At 38.3% G+C, this 20,969-nt stretch overlaps 1 protein-coding gene across 3 annotated transcripts in view; it reads left to right on the forward strand.

Moving 5' to 3' along the window:
- Window positions 1–20,969, forward strand: part of pard3bb (par-3 family cell polarity regulator beta b) — a 368,918-nt gene that overhangs the window by 64,818 nt on the left and 283,131 nt on the right. For all 3 annotated transcript variants that reach the window (XM_041806626.1, XM_041806625.1, XM_041806627.1), the window contains 2 exons: window positions 7,544–7,697; window positions 17,315–17,409. In XM_041806626.1, coding sequence (XP_041662560.1) covers window positions 7,544–7,697; window positions 17,315–17,409 — 249 coding nt within the window. The remainder of the gene's footprint in view (window positions 1–7,543; window positions 7,698–17,314; window positions 17,410–20,969) is intronic.

Consider the following 20,969-nt stretch of genomic DNA (forward strand, 5'->3'; position numbering starts at 1 on the left):
GTTAGTTGACCAGAAGGAGCACTCTGTACTGTGCTCAGGCATAGTACACTTCCCTGGACTTTGCGCTGTGGGAAGAGTGAGGCTTTGGCATGGCTCTGCTGCATGTGCACAAGCACGGTGTGCTACGTGCATGAGATGCATATTTGACGTAACTATCCCCTCCAAAATCATGTTAAACAGTGGTATAGTGGTAGATAGCTGCATCCGACCAAGACAAACACAAAATAACCACAAAGTGAGTGAAGTTACTGTCTTGTCTGTGTATTTCTCCACTGAGGTGACTCTCTGAGATTGTATGTCTTGTAAACTGTGTGTCAAATTATGATGTTATGATGTAGCTGTGTCAAGACAGAGTTGGGCTGTAAGAAATGTGAATGCAGGCCGGTGGGGGACAATCTTGCTTCAGCATGGTATGGGGAAACCAGCCCTTGTGTGAGTGCACCCACAGTTAGCTTGTTTGTCAGTGATGCTAAGTGTGTATGTTCATGTGAGAGAGTGAAAGCGTTTGTACTTGAGCGATGGATAAGAGACAAATAACAATAACTGGCAGATTGGTTTCTTTGTCGTTTTTTATTTGAGATTTTTTGGGGTCAGAACCATTGAACAGCTCAAGTCCATAAACACAGTTAACTCCTACCAGCCTTCATGTCTTTGCTAACCTGTGTTAACCTTGTATTGAGCTCATAGTATTGATGTTACAGTGGGAAGTCAAAGGGATTTTAGACTAATGGCTGGATTGCCTTGTCTGTAACCTTTGTAAAAGAGATAGGATTTGTCATTTTTACTCAGAAAAGAATCATAGCACAACACAGTTTTATGGCCTCTTCCATAGTTGGTCTTTATTTTTACAAACCCAAAATGAAGGCAGAATAAGGCCTTTTTTATTATACTTTTATTGCTCAAGGCTCATCAATGGATAAAGGCATTTCTACACAATGTTGTCAGCTACACGATCAAAGTAAATTTGTGTTTTGACAGTAAGCCATAACTAAAAAACAGAAACAGACTCTAATGTTTATTATCGTCTTTATCTTTAGTCTGTCATGGTTGTTGTCAAGAAGCTGAAGGTGAAATGTTAGATTCCACAGCATGGAGCAGAAGCAGTGTTAATGATAAAGAAGCAGAGAACTAGGCCTATTTTTTGTATGTTTTAATATCTACCAAGCTTTCAGCATGGCGAAAGTCTTGAGCGATATGGATGAAAAGAAACAGAGACACAGATGGCTGCATGCAACGTCTCATTTTTGCTGAAAATGGACACATCATTGCACAGGCACTTGACACTGTGACACTTTTAGACAATCTCAGGGTTCAGGTTTGCTTTTTGCCTGTTCTCTGACATCCAAAAGGTTTTTCTCTCACAGCAGTCCGTTATACTGCTCTCATTATTGTCGTGGTTATTCTCTCTCACGCTCTAAATGGCCATCTCTTTAGTTTGTTCTCTTTTCTTCTTCTTTGAGCTGTCTCACCTCTCTGTCTCTCTCACCCCCTCTCCCTCTCATGCTCAGACTGCAGTGTCATTTTGTTTGGCAGGTCTTTGAGTCTCCTGTCGAAGAGAACAGAGGCTAAGTCCTCCCCTCTCTCATCTTGCTGTCTTCTCGTTCTTTCTACTGCTGCTTTTTTTTTTAAGACTTTGCAAAGCTATGTTGAATTTGTCCACCCATTTCTCTTCTCGTCATCCTTTCAGATGTTTTTTCTTAAGAATCTCTGCTGCCACTCCTTTACGTGTATGTTTTATTTGTAAGTGGCAGGTTTTTTTTTTTTTTTTTTTTTTTAACTCCCTTCCGGTTAGATTTACTCGAGTATTTTTTTCTGTTATTCTTTTCAAATTTGCTGTCCCAATTTCTCTTTTCTTCATTTTGTTTTCCATGCCAGGTAATAGTTTTAAAGCAGTATGCACCAAAACAGCTTAGAAGAACCATGCCCAATACAAAAAACTCTTAATCAGATTCAATTTTACAGAACTGATCTGTTAACTTTTCTATCTTAACAGAAAAGTGTGGATTTCTTGTGAGACATAGATTTTGATGAATAGTTGAATGGGATTTTGATGTGATGATGAGAGAAAAGATATTCTATAGATCATCTTAGTGTGCTGAGGTTATAATATAAATGAGTAAAATTAATGAAAATAATAGTAACAATATCATGCTTATAATACCATGCATTGCTTTTAAAAAACCATTTCCAATATGCGCCTCAACCCTTAGAGTAGGGGTCACTAACTGGCGGACAGCAGTCCGGGTCCAGACCTGGACACCATCTGATATGGACCAGGACCTGGACCTACAGTCATTAGATTAAAAGGGAACTTTAAATTTGATAGGGCGCTTCAATCTTTACCGGCACAGCTATTCTAGGATTTAAGGTGCTTGTTTTGCAGATAAGGAAATGCATGTGAGTTAAGCCATCTCACGTGATGCTACTCAGCCAATGCATTCCAGGTGGTAAACATTGAACCGCTGCATTCATAAGGGGACAGACGAGAGAAAGACAGAAAGAGAAAAAGATATAAAGAAAGAAAAACAAAGAGAGTAGATGAAAATTTGTTGTGCTAAGATTTGTTGAATTTAATGTATTGTTAAGTTGGCTGAGACAGTTAAAGCACTTTATTTTATAGATTATTTTAAGAATATATGGAGTAATACATTTTGTAAACTAGAAAGCACTCGGAGAGCACAGACCTCCGCAATTAGCCCTATCTCCCAATAGTGAAGAACCCTTCAAAAAATTCTTGGATCTGCCCCCCATGTGCCCCCCACCACGGCATTTGCCGATTACTCCCTCCCCGGTGGGGTGGAATCACGGTGAGGCAAAGCATTGGCTTCACCACGGGTGCCAACAGATGCACCCATGGTCTCACCAGACGACTGGAAGTTGTGGCAGAGGGTGAATATTCCTCTTCTCCCCCCAGCATTGTGAGTATCCTCGCTACAATCCGCTGTCTTTCTCTCTGTTATGCTCCGACTCCTCTCCTCGACCAGGCGTGCGTCTTTCAAACTCTATAAACTCTAAAAGTTTGAATAGAAACACACCCAAAAGCTGCTGTTCAAAAACTGCTGCTGGGATTGAAGTTACTCATGTCTGCCATCTCCTGGTGTAAAGTGGTAACAGTGCAGACCTCCGCCATTAGCCCTAGCTCCCAATAGTACAGAATCCTTTAAAAATTCCTGGATCCAGACGGTGATCTGGATCACTCCCAAATCTAATCAATTCTTCCTTATGCCATTTCTGACATTTCCTGAAAATTTCATCAAAATCCATCCAGAAGTTTTTGAGTTATGTTGCTAACAAACGAACAAACCCACCTGATCACATAACCTCCTTGGAGGAGGTAATTAGATTTGAAATGACAATCAAATTATACTTTCCACTTTTACCCCTGTTATGTATATATCATAATTAAATTGAGGTGTTTCAATCAGACCTGTTGCCACAGGTGTAAAAAGTCAAGCATCAAGCACATGCAGTCTCTATTTTGAACATTTGTGGCCCTAAATCGGTCGTTCTGAGGAGCTCACTGACTTCAGGTGTGGTACTGGGATGGATGCCACTTTTGCAATAAGACCGTCTGTGAAATTTCATTCCTGCTGGATATTCCCCAGTCAACTGTAAGTGGTATGATTAGAAAGTGGAAGTGTTTAGGAACAACAGCAACTCAGCAACGTAAAATCACGATGTGACTGCATAGACACATGATGCATCAAAGTCACAAGCACTTTGCTGAAGCGTTCCCGAACTTCCACTGGCATTAATGTAAGCACAAAAACTGTGTGTCAGGAGCTTCACGGAACGGGTTTCCATGGCTGAACAGCATGTAAGCCTCACATCACCAAGTCCAGTGCCAAGTGTTGGATGGAGTGGTGTAATACTCACTGGCACTGGATGATGGAGCAATGGAAACATGTTCTGTGTCAACAGAGTGACAACACTGGCTTCTCTGTTTGGCAGTCAGCTAGGCGAGCCTAGTTACCTGCACTGTGTCGACTATGAAGTTTGGTGGAGGATGGATAGTGGTATGGGGTATTTTAGGGTTTGGGCTAGGTCCCTTAGCACCAATGAAAGCCAGTCTTAATGCTTCAGCAGACCAAGACATTTTGGACAATGCTATGCTTCCAACTCTGTGGCAACAGTTTGGGGAAGGTCCTCTATTCCAACATGGCTGTGCTCCAGTGCACAAAGCTAGGCCCCACGACCCAAGCAGTGTTGAAAATAGATGGATGTATGTGAACACGGTGTCACTACAGTCTTTTTTGGTGTCATGGTCAGGCATCCCAATACCTTTGTTCTCAAAGTACATGTCAGAGGCCTTTTTCTTATTTCATATTCAAAGAACACACCATAAAGGACATAAATAAACTTAAAGAGCAAGAGATTTCTCGTGTTTTCCTGTTTTATGCATAACTAAAACCCACTGAAGAAAGTCCCAGTCAATCTCTCCTTAGATAATCAGCCTGAAACAGATAAAATGCAGCTACCCTAATTCCTAATTATATCAATATTTGCTCCAATTAGCATTTTATGATTACTTTGTACTGCTTTTTTGTATTACTTTTTCTGTCTTGAGCACAAGATACAGGCAGAAAATCACATTTACTTGTGTACTGGTGTGCACATAAATCATTTCAATTAACAGCTTTATTAGCTCAAATTTCAGGAACAATTGAGCAAAATGTGTCACCGGACAAAATCCCCAATATTTTAACTGTATTCTTTAAAAGGACAATATCAGTGCCACAACATGTAACCTTGAACATATGAAAAATATAATGTGCCTGTTTGAAGCAGCCTTGTGTGTGCTCGTGTCCATGTGTGGGTGAGTTTGTCACACACTTGTTGGTTCCAGTGTAGCACGAAGCCTCTGGCTTTACTGGTAAAGTCCCCTTTCTTTACTCCTGGCCACCATGGACATGAAACACACATACATAAAGATAACACACACAGCCGCGCACGCACACAGGGCTATTCAGCTTTTACGTGGAGGCCCCTAGAACACTGTGTTGACAAGCTGTATGCCATGTTAGGCTAAACTAAACGCAGACTCAGTGCAATACTCAATAGACAGGGATTCCACTATATAACACAGTTAGCACTAGCTGGGTGTCGCACACATGTAAAGGGGAGACACGAATGGAGGCAGTTGTTCAACAGTAGACACACACTCTGTCGCAGGAATGCTGGGCTCCTTGGACGTCCTCTATAGTGTCCTCATCCACAAGGTAACACACACCCTGTTTGAATGTAACAGGCCCCCACAAGACGTACAATAATGTGCCTTTTGTTTGTTAGATGGCAGGAATGGGACCATCTTTTACTCAAACACTGAAGTTTTATCATCTTTGTAGTAGAGAATTTGTTAGCAACTTTATCCTGCTACTTTTTGTTGCATGCTTTGCATCAGCGTTGTAATTGTCACTGTTTCATAAGTTTAAACCCAGAGATTATTCTAGTTCATTTAAGAAAACTGTGATTTCTCTTTTTGATACCACAACGACAAAAAGTAGAAGTGCAAGGCATCTAGAGTTGGGTAAATTCTTGTTTTAAATTGACAAAAATAACTGTTGAACTCCAGCACAAGGTCTACATCGCACAAACATGTTGAAAAAGTTTGGGTAACAAAATGCTGTTGATGTATTGGTAAAGTTTTCCGACTTTTGTCATTAAGATAGTAATGTCTCTCTCTTGTAGGCAGTTTTGGGTTAAAAAAAGACTTAGTAGGGCTGGGCTATTGATCGAAGTTCAGATATAATCGCAATATGGCTTACTGCAATTTTCAAATTGCAGAAAGTGCAGCAGAGATATTTATGCATCATGAACATGGACATTGAAGTGTCAGTTTTTTAGAACTGTTGGGAAGACTGTCCTTGTTTTTTATAGTTATTTTTAAATCAAAAATTAGAATGACATAAACAGTAAAGAGAAGACAAAAACAAAACAAACAAACAAACAAATTTGCAGTACAAGTCAAAATAATCAAGTTAATGTTTTTTTTTGGAATTGTTAAGCCCTAATCTACCCGATATTATATCTGTTAGATATAAAATGATTTATTGCTTGTTTTTTTAATACATAAGATTAGGAATTGAAAAATAATTGCATTTTAAATCGTAATCACAATATGGGGAAAAAAAAAGTTGCATTAAGATTATTTTCCCGAATCGTTCAGCCTTACTGAACATCTTTGGCTTTTCCTAATTTTTGGTACTTTATACTATCTATCATTAAAATCATTAAGGCTACAATTTTCGATGCAAGTTAACAAATTTTATAAAATTACAGGGGACTTTGACAGCTGCTGTTGCTTCTTCATTTTGTTTTACATAGTATATTCTTTCATCAAAGTCAGACACAGTGAATAAATTAGGGCTATCAAGATGAATGTAGTTAATCATGATTAATCAAGGTCCACAATTAGTGCGCTGATTTTTAGGGCTGAACGATTTTGGAAAATCATAAAATTGCAATTTTTTTCCCCCAGTATTGCAGTTGCGATTTGATATGCCATTATTCCTTGACTTTCTTTTATTCCTTAACAAAGGCTTAACAATCCTTTAAAAGCATCTAATTCTGATGATTTTGACTCGCATCGGAAATTGGTTATGAATTATTGCATTGAAGGGTTTTTGTTATTCTTATATTTAATAAGAGGAAAGTACAAAAATGAAGAAGGTAGAATTTTTTGTAGACTATTCTAAATAAAATGGCACTGGAAAGATTGCATGACATGTCATGCATAACATATCTGCTACAAAAAAAGTTTATAACTGGTATCTTGATGCAAATTTTAGGTCAAAGAAATATTGCACCTTTTGCGATTTGAAAATTGCAGCAGGCCATATTGCGATTAAATCTAATTCACGATTAATTGCCCAGCCCTACTGATTTTCTTTAATTATGATTAATCACATGCTTTAATGTCCCTTTGGTTAAGTTACATCAGTGTCTCTCTGCACCCACACTGATGTAAAATAAGTACCACACTGCTCCTTAATGTCTCATTTCACTTAAAAAACTCAGCTCATTAGACGAGTCAAAAGTCATCTGAACCTTGTAATGATACTTTATTTACTTTTCAATGCATAACAAGTTCCTCTTTTGTGGATCAGTTCATGTTATAATCTTCAGTCTACCTATGTAAGCAGGTCTGTATCCAAACAGGAAGTCAGGTACCCTTGGGTTAAGACAGTAGAAAAATCCAAAATAACACAAAAACTGTTTAAAATGAAAAGTTTTAAATTGCAATGAAAAGGATGCAGTTAATTGTCATTAACTACAGAGGATGTGTTGGGATTAATTGCAATTAAAAAATGTAATCTTTTGACAGTCTGAACTTTTTTCCCATCAAAGTGAGTAGCAGTGAATAAAGCAGAAGAGGCTTTGAGAGTAAAGCGAAGTAAATGGAAAGTTTCAGTGTTTTTGGCAGCAGTAAATTGTTATGGATCATGTTCCTCCTGCTTCTTCTTATTCTACCTTTTTCATAATGAATTGAAATAAAACTTAAAATGTACAAAGTGATGAGCAACACTGTGTTCTTCCTTTACAGCTGATGGCGGTGTATGAGGAGCAGGAAGCCCAGCAGAGGGGTGTGGCTAACGCAAGCCTCACCCCCAGCCCTGACCTCTACCAATCAGAGCTTTCTGTCTTCCAACCAATCACAGGAGGGGAGATTGAAGTCAACTCCTCTGCCCTGAAGTCCAGTGAGTTTCTTTTTTCATTAATTTACTCTTTTTCTTGTTGTTGCTCCAACTTTGATAATTTAATGAGTGTAGGTGTTATAGTCATGCTGATATTGTACATTAGAACAGAGAGGGAGAAAGAGGGAGGAATGGGCATTTATGAGGAAGGCTCACCCATGTAGATATTTTAGAAAACACGTATCATTCCAAAAAAATGTGAGAGCTTTGTTGACAAATATTGATGAAGTTATGATCGTTAGTGCTAAGGTCAAAACTCCATCTTAAAGGAGAATGAAGTTGTCCTTTTTACTAGAAGTTTCGTCTGAGTTTTTCTGACTTTTTCCCCACCTCTAAAGGCTTAGTACCAGATGTCCTTACTTAACTTCTGGGACTTTGGGAGTCAAAGTCTTAGTGACACATGCTCCTGAGGTTTTTCTTAGACTCTGCTGACTTTACACTGAAAAAAAAAAGAAATAAGAAAGACAGAAAGTCCCTGCAGTAACATCTGTTTCCACCGTTTAGATGTAAGCTCCAGGGCAGTAAATAAATGTGTAAAAATCACTACTGGTTAAAATCAACAAACAGGTACAATGAGGCTGACGTGGTGGAGGAAGCAGATGAAGAATAGCAGTTAGGATGTGATAAAAACAAGATGGACAGCTGAAAAGTAGGCAGCACTGTGTCGAGATACAGAGTGATAGGATGAAAGAGAGTCCGATCAGGAGAGCCAGAAGAAAGAGAAGAGGAAGTGCATGTGTAATATCAAAATGCCGAGGCCAAACAATGTCTGGTGTTCTTCAGTGTCTGCTTAATGTTACCTGGCAAAACTTATCTGAATGACCTTTCTTACTCTCTGTCTACCTTGCTTTTCATCTCTTCCATTTTCCTTCTTTTAGCTTGTTCCCCTTCCCTTCCTTTACACATCTCTGTTTTATTTCAGGTTTAGTGCCTGTCAGGTAGCTGTACTGTAAACTGAATGTCACAGTGCTTAGAGCTGTCACAGTCACTTGTCTGAATGTAATTTTGTCTTAATAAACCATGCAGATGATGGATTGTGTTTGAAAAGTTTTCCAATGCCTGCCTGTGTATGCAGTGATGTTGACAGGTATAGTAAGTCCTCAGCACCCACGGATGGAAATTTGAGTGGGTCAGAAAATATCCAATGGGTTTCTCCAATACAATTTTTCTTTCTTAACATGAATGATTCTTGTTGTTTTATAATTGAAGATGGTAAAATTCTCATATAAACATGTATTATTAAAGAATAAAACATGCTACAGCATTCAAGCTGATGTATTTACTGGCACAACTTAAAGCAAAATTTTCTTTAAATCAAAAGGGAGGAGGGAAAGTTTGGGGAATCTTCCACTGAAAATGTTTGCACCTTACACTTCATTTCTTATGTTTTAGGTTACTTCCGTATTGAGGTTTAATGAAATTGTCTTTATTTTGTAAGAGTGAACTTAGTTCATTAAATATTTACTTATTGCATGATAAAGTTGACAGTCTAGTGCCATATTTAACATACACGTGTAATGATGCCCTTTGAGAGCCGATAATACAACAACGACTTATAATGTAATAATCATGCATAATGTAACCACGGCTAATAATGTGGCAATGCAGCATATTGTAACAAAAAAGTAATTGTAATGACACATAATGTAACATCATAATTTTTCACTGACAATGTAACGATGCATAATGTAAAGAAATATAATGTAACATTCATAATGTAAAGACACATAATGTGACAATGACACATAATGTACTGATATAAAATCTAACAATAACTAAGTGTAGCAACCCACATGTAACAATGATGCATAATGTAACAACACTTAATGTAACATTGTCACAATTATTTAATGAAAATGTAATGACGCATAATGTAACAAAATATAATGTAACGACACATCATGTAATGTCTCATAATGTAACAACTCATAATGTGACAGTGATGCATAAACCCTTAATGTACCAATGATGCATGATGTAACGACACATAATGTAACAACACATAATGTAACTTCATAGTTTTTTCATGACAGTGTAACAATGCATGATGTAGCGACATAAAATGTAAATATGCCTAATGTAACAGTAACAAATAATGTAATGAAAAATAATGTACAGACACATAATGTAAGAACTCATAATGTAACAAAACGATTTAACAGCTCATAATAATAACATCCACTCATGATGTAACAGGACTCATAATGGAACTATGACGCATACGGTAACCATGACTCAATGTAACAACCCAGAATGTTACAGCAAGGCATATTGTAAAGATATATAATGTAACAGTGGTGTAACAAACAGATTGTAACAAAATTTACAAGACTTTACTATTACACAAAACGTAACACAGTGCAACATGTAACAATGAAGCAATATTACAACGATGCATCGTGTAAAGGCAAGGCTTAATGGAACATCAATGCAAAATGTAATGTCGTGAATTTTTTACTGACAATGTAAAGATGCATGGTGTAACAACACAAAATGTAACAATGCCGCTTAATGTATCAACGATAATGTAACAATGACCCATGATTTAACAATGATACATAATAGTGTAATGTAACAGTGATGCATAATGTAGAAACGACAGGACGTGACAACGCTGCATAATGTAACAACGACTCATAATGTGCCAACTCGTAATGTTGCAAAGATGCATAATGTAACTGCACATTATGTAACAAAATGTAAAAAAAACTCTATGACTGTTTAAATGTAGAATATTCTCCTTAATAGTAATAATAATTATATTTCATTTTGGAGTGAATCAATAAATTATGGATAACATGGTAATTGCTTCACAGTAGAGTGTAGTCTGCACATAAAGCACTCTTTCAATACTTTTACTTAAATTTAAGGCTCAAAAATCATCATAAACAGAAACCCACCCAATCACCTTGATAATCCATGAATTATTGTGGTTTACAACATATTATTCAGCATGAGAAAGATTGTACATGGTTTGTGGGTTTCATGTGTCTTAATAAATGTTGATGCATCAAAGATGCAGGATGTGAACTTTTCAGGGATATGCGTTACTCCTGCTGTGAGATAGTTATAGATTTCATTTCCTACTGGTAGAAATTGCAAATTATTTTGTCACTTAATCTGTGCCATGTTGTGTGACATTGAAAATGAAAACCACTATTTTTCTTATTGTAGCTACATCCTTTTGTCTCTCCTGGACTTGAAATCTAATTTTCCATCCTGTTAATTATACAGCAAAATCAACTATTTTTGCCTCTATCAGTGATGACAGAAATGATATTTCATCCTTAGATCTTCTTCAGTTGTGATAGTGCGCCATAGGCTGTATGATCCAGACACTGTTAAGACAGGAAGTTTAGTCTGCCTCCGTATGGTCGCCTGTCAGTAAGGATAAGAAGTAAAGTGTGACTGTCATGGTAGATTAGAGGTACTGGAGCACTGGAGACTATCACTGTCAGTGTGAGAAGGCAAGACTGAGGTCTCTTTCACCTTTTAATGTTCATCTCTTAGAATTTTTGCTCTCTCAGCTTAAGTCTCTTTGTCTTTTTCTCTTTGTTTCAGAGTCTCATTGTCCTTTTTGTCTCTTTAAGTCTTTTGTCTTTTTCCACCACTTTGCTTTGTGTTACTTTCTGATGTTCTTTTCCATTTTTAAAACAAGATTCTCTCCATGTTTTTTCTGCAATTTCTCCCATTCATGCAGCCTCTATCTCTGTAGTGCCAAGATCTTTTCTTGTCTTAAGTAAGTAGTAAAGGATGCTGAGAATGAACAATTACAGCTGAAGTGCATGGCTGCATGATCAGATTATGGATTGAGACCGCTTTCTCAATGAAGACAGAGACTACTGATTAAGTGGTACACTTACTATGACTCACTTGACTAACACAGGTTATTCAGATCTGTTTAGTGCGCTAAAGTCCACTTGTCTGACAAAGAATGCAGGATTATTTTAGTTAACACCTTGTGTTAGGAAAATGTGCAGCTGAAGTGAAATGCATTCTTACTATTGTCTGTTAATGGAACATGAAGGCTTGTTGCTGATTTCCCCAGAACAACAGTCAAGGCAATATCCAGTCTTCTATAAAGCAATCAATACTACATTGGCATTTATAGCATAGCTCCATATAGTGCTATTAGCACAGGAGACCAGGGGGTAGTGGGTTTACTAGTTGTTACAAAATGATATTGCATTCTGCAAAAGCAATCCTGTATTAAAAAAATATTGATTTTGGAGTATGTACCAGACAGGAAAGGAGTCCCTAGGCAGCCATTTGTCTCCATCTTAATGTGTCTCTGAAAATATACATCATATTACCTCGTAATGGAATCTTTTCACAAATGTCTGCTGCCTTTCTTCACAGGCCTGTTTTCACCAAAGCACAGAGCAAAATGTTGTCTTAGTGTTTTTTAATTGTTGTTTTATGTTCACTACATGTTCCTTGTATTTCACAGTCTTTTTCCATGTCTGTCCCTTCACTCCTGTGTCTGTCTCCTTTCTTTGTTCCTCACTTTTATGTCTTTTGTCCTTTTTGCATTCATCCCTCTTTCATTGGCTTTCTTTGAAGAGATGAATTGATTAGCAGTTTGATGTAATCCATAGCCCCAGCCAGTCTTAAGAGCACCAAGGGTCCATTTTGTGACAATCAATATTTGACCCTACAAATATAATTTGGCGTGTCTTCTACTCGTAAAAAGGTTCCCTCCTCCCGCACCACCTTTCTCATTTTATTCCCAGCAGAACTATAGAGGCTAACATGACAACCTTCTTAAAGCATATATGGATTGATGGGGTCTATGGATGTGGATGGTAGAGTCGGGGCGTGGCAGAGTACCACACGGATCATAATAATAACCTCTCGTAATACATGTTATTTATTTGAATAGCTTTCAGCAGTGTTGACTTTTCTCACCATTACAGTATTCCTTCAAGCTCCATCAGCAGCACAGGCGACTGTGTGGTATACTTCATCCATCAGCCTCTCTTAAATGGAGATTTTATGCAGTGGGCTGGTGAAATGTGAAGAGGGAGACACTATCATATGTTACCTACATGCACACGGAGATCTGCAAATCAGCCACTGATTGGCCGTTTGGACGCATGAACACCAATGGGTTCACTGAAGGGATATTAAAGGAACAGATTGTACATTAACTACTAATGCAACAGGCTTCGTATGTGCTCATGAGAGACTGGGCGAGCACATGGAGGGCTGAACGCTCGTAATTCAACCCCAACATTTAGGAGGAATTTTCTCATCAGACTGCTAAAGATGTGGGCTAACGCACTTTAAATGTCTCAGGCTGTGCTGGCTGATGAATTCTAATTGCCAAAATAACTCATTAAATCCTTAGGTTTCACTCACATGATGATGGATATGAATATGAATATTTAGGTCAGTATTTGAGAACACATACCCTGAATTATTGTTTGCTGCCCAAATCAGACATGAATCAGCTGTTTTAAAATTATCTGACCACCAGCATACATTTCATCCCATTTTACAATACAGTGTTAGTGTCATTTAGGAGACACTTGAATGAGACGTACAAGTGCAACACAGCAAAAATCTAGACAGGAGGATACAACATCTGTAAGTGCCACAATGAGCTTCAACTCCAATTAGTCACAGGTGCTGCTATGTAGTAACAGAGGCAATGCATATGGTGTGTGAAGGCTTTTTTTTAGGGTTCCAGTCCACTCCTAGAGTTGGCAAGGACCTTATTATATCTGCAGGCGTTACTTTTCTGATGGAAGAATCGCTAATTTTAGGGGCTTTGACATGCTCAAAAACTCGCCAAACTTTACAGACAATTGTGCATGATTATTGGTACAGGTATTAGCATCATTAGATGAGAACAAAAGTCTCCAATATGTACTGGAAGTACACTTAAAAAAAAGCTAAAAGGTCAAATTTTGATGTTTTTGGTTGATTCAAAAGATGCATTTTGTAACAAACTTGTGTGAGGGGTTTTATCTGGTTGACTCCAGAATTCTTTTGCTCATATTAGACAACCTTGAGATCTCAAGATGTGCAAACTGTGAGTTTTCCCCTTAAGAAGCTGCAATTTTTTGTACATTTTTGCATTGAAAATACACTAATAATGACATAAAACTTTTTAATGCTTATCTCAATTGTCACCAAATTTTACAGGGACATACTGATTCTGAATACATTCAAACATCAATATAAATACTTTGCCACAGTGCCCCCTTCTGGCAATTGAACATTTCCACCTCTGATTCTATGAATTTCCCTTTAAAGGGGCTCTATGCAAGATTTAGAAAAATATCAGTGTAGCAACACCGCCGGCCATTAGACAAACTACAACAACATTGTGTTGCTCGTCCACGACGGCACGCTCCTTGCTCATGAACAAGCCTCCGGTTTATCAGCTGATACACCTGCAGACCAAGGTGATTTACCGGCATCATGTATACAGAGGAGGTAAGTGAAGTAACACTTAAAAGTTCCACGAACTAAAAATGAAAATGAATAAAGTATATTTGAACCTTAAGTGTGGACACGGCACAAAATTAAATATTGGTTCATATGAGGCGATTAAAAAAGGACAATATTTTTGCGACCATTTCTATGAATGAACAACTTCGCTACTTAGTGCAGCATTGACCAATATTATTGTCTTTTTACATGTGTAATGTGTATTGAATGGGGCGCGTTTTAGAGCAGAAGCAACAGGGCCAACATTGCTTGGCTCTGATAATAGTGCCTCGACTGCAGATATCAGATAGCTGACATTATGTGTTGAAGATAATATACAAACTAAATATCAAAACATAAACTCAGTAAGTTGAGTCCAGTGCCAGGAGGCAAGAAAAAGATGCAATATTATCCGGAAAATATTAAATGAGCAACGTGACATTCTCGTTGTTGGGATAGCATCTTCGTAAGCAAGCTAATGTTATGTAGCATATGGTTTATACAACATAAAACACTACATTGTATTTCATGGTCCAGAGGGATGCCTTACCTTTTCAACAGAAAGACGGCCATCTCTGGATCGGTATTTATCCCGAGTGCCGAGCAAAGCTCCCTTCATTTCTCAAATGCTCCACCGATATTTATCCTCGATTTCCCCCTGTGTCGGTCACACTCTCTTTTAGCTTGACGGGCTTCAGCAGATAAAACTATCTCAGTTTTTTATGTTTTCACAGAGTTTGTGTGGGTGTTTAGGCTGAGCTAGCCGGTCATTTACTCGCGGATGCAGCCTTCTCCATTTCTCCGTTTCTCTCTATTCTCCATTCAACATGCCGTTGTCAGGTATAAACAGAGCAAGGGGGTGCATGCATTACGTAGTACCCAATGTCAATTGCATTGAGATTTCGCGGAAAATACGGCCCAAATTCTTCGCAGAGAAGTGACTCCACAAGCTTATACAGGCAAACAAGGAAGACATATAGAGCCTCATTCTTCACATTGGGATAAAGTGCACACTATTATATACTCAAAAGTGGGAAGTTTTATAGCAAAAATCTTACATAGAGCCCCTTTAAGCTTATGATATTTGGTCTGCATATGGGTCATCATGAGATCTACAAAAACGCCCCTTGGACGCATGCCTGAATCCAAACAGGAAGTCCACAAGCTTCCTGTCTATTTCAAAATATGAATTTTGATGGTGCTAAATGACTTTAACCTATTATAACTGGATTATAAAATATTCTGTGATCTTATGCTCTTTCTTGCAAGACAACAGTTTCACACTACACACTGAGCTGATCATAAAACCTTCAGAAGTGGAGTGGGCCAGTGAGAGCCATCTGTATTTGGGGAACTCCTTCTACCACTGGCTGTAACAGAGTCTAGTTGAATGCATAGTGTTCTCTAAAGAGCTGAGTCTTTAGCCCTCTCTTGAAAGTATAACGGGACTCTGCGGATCAAATGAAGTTGGGCAATTCATTCCACCATTAGGGGGAAATAGAGGAGAAGAACCAGGCACCTTTCACTGGAGCATAGTGGATGAGAAGGAGTGTAGACCTGGATGAGGGATTCAGATAAACTGGAGTAGTTTTAGTTGCTTCTTTGTAAGAAGTGTGTAGAGTTTTGAATATGATGCGAGCCGCAGCTAGAAGCCAGTGCAGAGAGAGGAAGAGTGTAGTGAACTGTGCTGTCTTTGGTTGGTTGAAGAGCAGATGTGCTACTGCGCTCTGGATCATCTGCAGAGGTCAAGATGTGCATGCAAGGAGGCCTGCCAGTAATAGGTTGCAGTAGTCAATGCCAAGATAGTACAAGAACCTGTACCAGGAGTTGTGCTGAAACTTACCTTACATGATCAGACAAATTTACTGTATTGAAAAGATATTTGCATCTCTCATGTGTATATTGAACACTAGATATCCACATTCTGAGTAAATTTGAGCTTCTAAACTCACATCTGGTCATGTTTTCGTCTGCACTGGTAGTGTGACGTCATTTGGCTTGAGCCCTCCTCGGCTGTGCAGGTGCAGTAAGTGACCCTTTCTGCCCTTTTTTTCCTCAAATGCAGATATCTAGTAAGTTTTTTTTGGTTAATTATACACATGAGAGTTACAAAAATCACTCCAATAAAATGGATTTGTCTGATTATTCGGGGTTTCTTTAAAAAGAAGAGGGGATGCTACACAATGGTAAACATGGCCCTGTCCCTACTTTGAGATGAGTTGCTGCCATCCAACTTGAATCATAAAGAATGAGAAAGTTCTTGAGACCCTTGCTATGAAAACCTTTTTTTAATCAAAAATGCAGCTGCCTAAATACACGTGCATATGCAGACACATTTATAAATGTGTGCTTGTATTTCCTTTCACTCTTATAAGCTTTGTAGTATCCATGACTCTAGATATTTTTGTACTTAGCATTTTGGTCTTACAAAAAGGGCTTTATTTTTCTAATTCTACTATGTTTGTGTTGTTTGTAAGCATATTGTGACTCAGACTGACATCTAACTCAAATTGCTGTGACAGAGTGGAACTCATTTTTAAACTTAATAACATGAAAGAGTTCATTTTTCCTTCTTACTTATTGTTCTTTGACACTTGCAAAGAAACACACTCTCACTCCTCTCTGTAGTGTGCCAAACAGAGCTCAAGGTCTGAATCTTGTCATCTAACAGATTATTATTAGACATGATTTTAGCTGAACTGTGACTCTCTCAAAATAGTCTCCTCTGTGAATGTGTGTGTTTTTGTGGGTGTCAGTGTGTTGTCCCTGCTGAGTAGGTAGATTTTTCTAAGGCAGCGCAGAGGAAGACTTGTAATTTTCCATCATTCTATTTTCCATTTCTGTTTTCCCTCAGTCTTCTCTGTCATATCTTTTACCGTATTAACAGGCTTGACTGGATGAAATCAAAGTTTTCTTTTTGGACAGACAGATAGTATGGGTTCTTCTTTTTTAACATGCACAGTGGCTTGGGTTGGATTTATTTTCTTGTTAATCTGCTGTTAGGTCATCAGTTCCTTTGAAAAGCTAACGACCTTCCCTGTTGAACTCTGTAAAACTTTTTCAGCAGTTAGCTATCCATTGTGCATGGCCAGACAATTTCAGCAGACACATCTCTGTGTATGCTTTAGTACAAAAATGCTCCAAGCTACCTACATGTACTTGTGTTTGTGTGTCTTCTACAGACACCCCTCTGTTGGTGAGAAGCAGCAGTGACTCAGCCCTCAGTCCTCAGCCCACAGAGCCTGAGCCCTCTCCGAGTGAGGACACCAGTGTCATGGTAAGACCCTGAGCCAATCAGACTCCTACAGGAAGTATTCAGACCCCCTTCACCTTTTTTCAGTTTTGTTATGTTGCAGCCTGATGCATTTAGATTCATTTATTCTCTCATTAATCTACACCCAGTACTCCATAAGGACAAAGTTAGAACAGAATTTTAGATTTTAGGCATTTTTATGAAGATTAAAAAACTGAAAAATGGACACTGACTTAAGTATTCAAACCCTTTGCAACAACACTTAAAATTTAGCTCAGGTCCCTCTCATTTCTCTTGAGGGTTGCTGGCATGTTCCTACACCTTGATTGGAGTCCGCCTTTGGTAAATTTACTTGATTGGACATGATTTGGAAAGGCACACAACCTCTCTGTAGAAGGCCTCACAGCTGACAATGCATTTCAGAGCAAAAGAAGGGTCTTAGTAAGAGAGGTGACCAAGAACCTGATGGTCACTCTGACTGAGCACCAGAGATCCTGTGTGGAGAGGGGACAAAGTTCCAGAAGGACAGCCATCACTGCAGCCCTCCATGACTATAGAAACCTCTCCTCAGTGCAAAATGCACAAAAGCCTGCTTGGAGTTTGCTAAAAGCTCCTAAAGGTCTCTCAAACTATTTGAAACAATATTCTCTAGTCTGATGAAACCAAGATTGAAGTCTAAATGTCATGTCTAGAGGAAACTAAGCATCTCCCATCACCTGCACAATACCATCCTAACAGTGAAGCATGGTGGTGGCAGCATCATACTGTGGGGGTGTTTTTCAGCAGCAGGGACTAGGAGACTGGTCAGGGTTGAGGAAAAGCTTGATGGTGCAAATTACAGAGATTTCCTCAATGAAGACCTGTTCTGTAGCCCTTGGGACCTCAGACCGGGCCAAGATTCAACCAACATAACAATAACCCTAAGCATGCAGCCAAGAGAACACAAGAGTGGCTAAGGAACAAATCTGTGAATGTCCTAGAGTGGCTCTGCCAAAGCCCTGACTTGAACCCTATTGAACATCTCTGGAGAGACCTGAAAATGGCTGCCCATCAAACCTGGCTGAGCTCTAGAGGATTTGTAAAGAAGACTGGTGGAAAATCCCCCAATCCAGGTGTGCAAAGCTTGTTGTGACATATTCAAAAAGACTTGAGGCTGTAATTGCTACCAAAGGTGCTTCAACATAATACTGAGTGGTTCTGAATACTTAAGTCAGTGTGATTTTTTTCTTAGTTTTTTGTTTTTCAAATAAATGACTGTAGCATCAGGCTGTAACATCAAAAATGAATTAAGTGAAGGGGGCCTAACTGCTGAATGCACTGTAAGAAAATGTTTTTGTTGTGACTGCAACACAGAAAACACAATTTAGAATGAAATGATCTCTTCTCAGATTTTTACAAGTTCTGCATAAAAGTGTCATTCAATAACCCAACAGCTCTAATCAATGGTATTCAAACATAGATTTGTGTATCTCAGTAAATAGATAAATTCATAAAGTGCAGCTAACAATCCCTTTTTTAAACCAATTCATCTTGAGTCAGGATTCTGCTTGGCTCTGTGTCATGAAAGCCAATCAGAGTTTAGATTCCCTGGCTACTTGAAATGAATCAGAAGTCATTGATCCAGCCTCCTCTTACCAAAAGACCAATTTAAAAGTTTTCTCTTCTCTTGAGCACAGACCAAACAAAGCTTTACTTTTACAGATCTGCCTCATGATGTTGTTATGTTGGTAAATTTCAGACACATTAATCAGAAGTAAGTCACAAGAAATTCAGTGTCTTTTTGGGCTCATACTGCTGAACAAAGCTAGGGTCAAAGAGCTGGAGACCTAATCATCAGTGGCCAAAGTAAGACTCAGAAACAGATGAAGAAGTGTTACTCTGGAAGGTTTCTTACAAAGAAATAAAAGGGTTTATGTTGCAGACGTAAAAGCTGCATTAAATGGTAAAACAGACTTGAGCTTGTAGTAGTGCTTTTCTAGCCTTCTGGCTACTCAAAGAGCTTAACCACCACAGTTCACACCCATTCATTCCCATTCACTCTACATTCACACTCTGATGGAAAAGGCTGCTATGAGGGGCGATCAGTATGAACACATGCTTGGATTGAACCCCGACTTTCTTGTAGACTTTCCTGTTTCCTTTGTACACTGCACACTTGTGGATGAACTATAAGAAATCAAGTATGCAGAGGTTACAAGTAGCCTATAACGATGCACTGAGATTATTACTGAAAAGACCAAGGTGGTGCAGTGCAAGTGAGATGTTTGTAAGTGCAGGAGTTAATACTTTACATGATGTATTAAGAAATCTTGTTTATAAATTTATGTGTCGACTTGATTCCACTGGGAATTAAATCATTTTAGCCTTGACTTATATTAAATATAGTTTTGTTAAATACATGTCACCACTATGGAAACACTGGTACAGATGCCTGTTTTTAGTGTAATCTTATTTTTTATGCTCTTTTTATACTGAATCTGATTTATTAACTTTATTCGTGCCTTTATGGAAACATGTATGTATTGTTCTGTCCTTTTTTATGTGCTGTTTTGTATTGTTTTTATATATTCTCTGGACCTAGAGTCAATAATAGTTTTAAATAAGTTTTGAATTGAATAAGCTAGTAGCTATAGTAAAAAATCTAAAACACATAAAGACTTCGGCCATTTTTATGGATTTAATTTTACAATTACCCGAACTAAAACTGAACTGAGAACATGCTCCATACTTTATAATAACCCTATAATCTCAGTTTATGTTTTAGTAATCATCACTGCTTTTTCATGTCAACAGGAGGAATTTGAATTTAAACTGTAACTTACCCTACCTACTATTTTCTTCTCTGTTAATGCAAACGGCAATTACTCTGTCTTTTGTTCCCTCATATGCTCTCTTCTGTGCCTTTTCCCTTTAATTCCCCACCTGGGGTTTTAATTCAGACTATTTCAGGTGACTCTCACGTGTATTTTACTCCAAAAACACACCTTTTATACTAGTTTAGTGACATCACAGAACCAGATGTTGTGTTAAGTTACTAGCTAGCCAGTAAATATGACAGTAAATATGAGGTTGTAGTTGCAAAAATCTACAGTTTATATTATGTATAGTAGTGTTAAAGTTCCATATTCCTTGTAGACAGTTGGACACAGTAAATCCCTGAAGTTTACAGGCTGAAGAAACAACATGCCTGATTGGACTCTTGAGCAGTGAGCCCTCTTCCCCTGAGATGTCTCTCTGGACAAACATCTTTTTTTACACACACTTTATTCCCCACACAGAAACCTGTTTGCAAAGTTCACACCTTTGGGGAATGCTATCGGCTCTCAGAGGCGGCCAGCCTTTTTCTTCACCTTGCTGTGACTGATGGAGTAGTTTTTGTTGTTGAAGAAGATAATGTTGTTTTTGAGAAAGACGGGTTTCACAGTGAAGGACAGTGATAGAGACACCCTGCACTGATAACACTATAGCTCAAAAGTAATAATAAAGCCTGTGTATTTGCTTCAAAGTTCAACAATAAATCAAAGTTTTGTTTAATGTGTGATGTTTCAGCTGGAATAACCAAACTAATTTAATGCGGCATTTGT

This window comes from Cheilinus undulatus, linkage group 15, assembly GCF_018320785.1.
Source record: "Cheilinus undulatus linkage group 15, ASM1832078v1, whole genome shotgun sequence".
Classification (NCBI taxonomy): domain Eukaryota; kingdom Metazoa; phylum Chordata; class Actinopteri; order Labriformes; family Labridae; genus Cheilinus; species Cheilinus undulatus.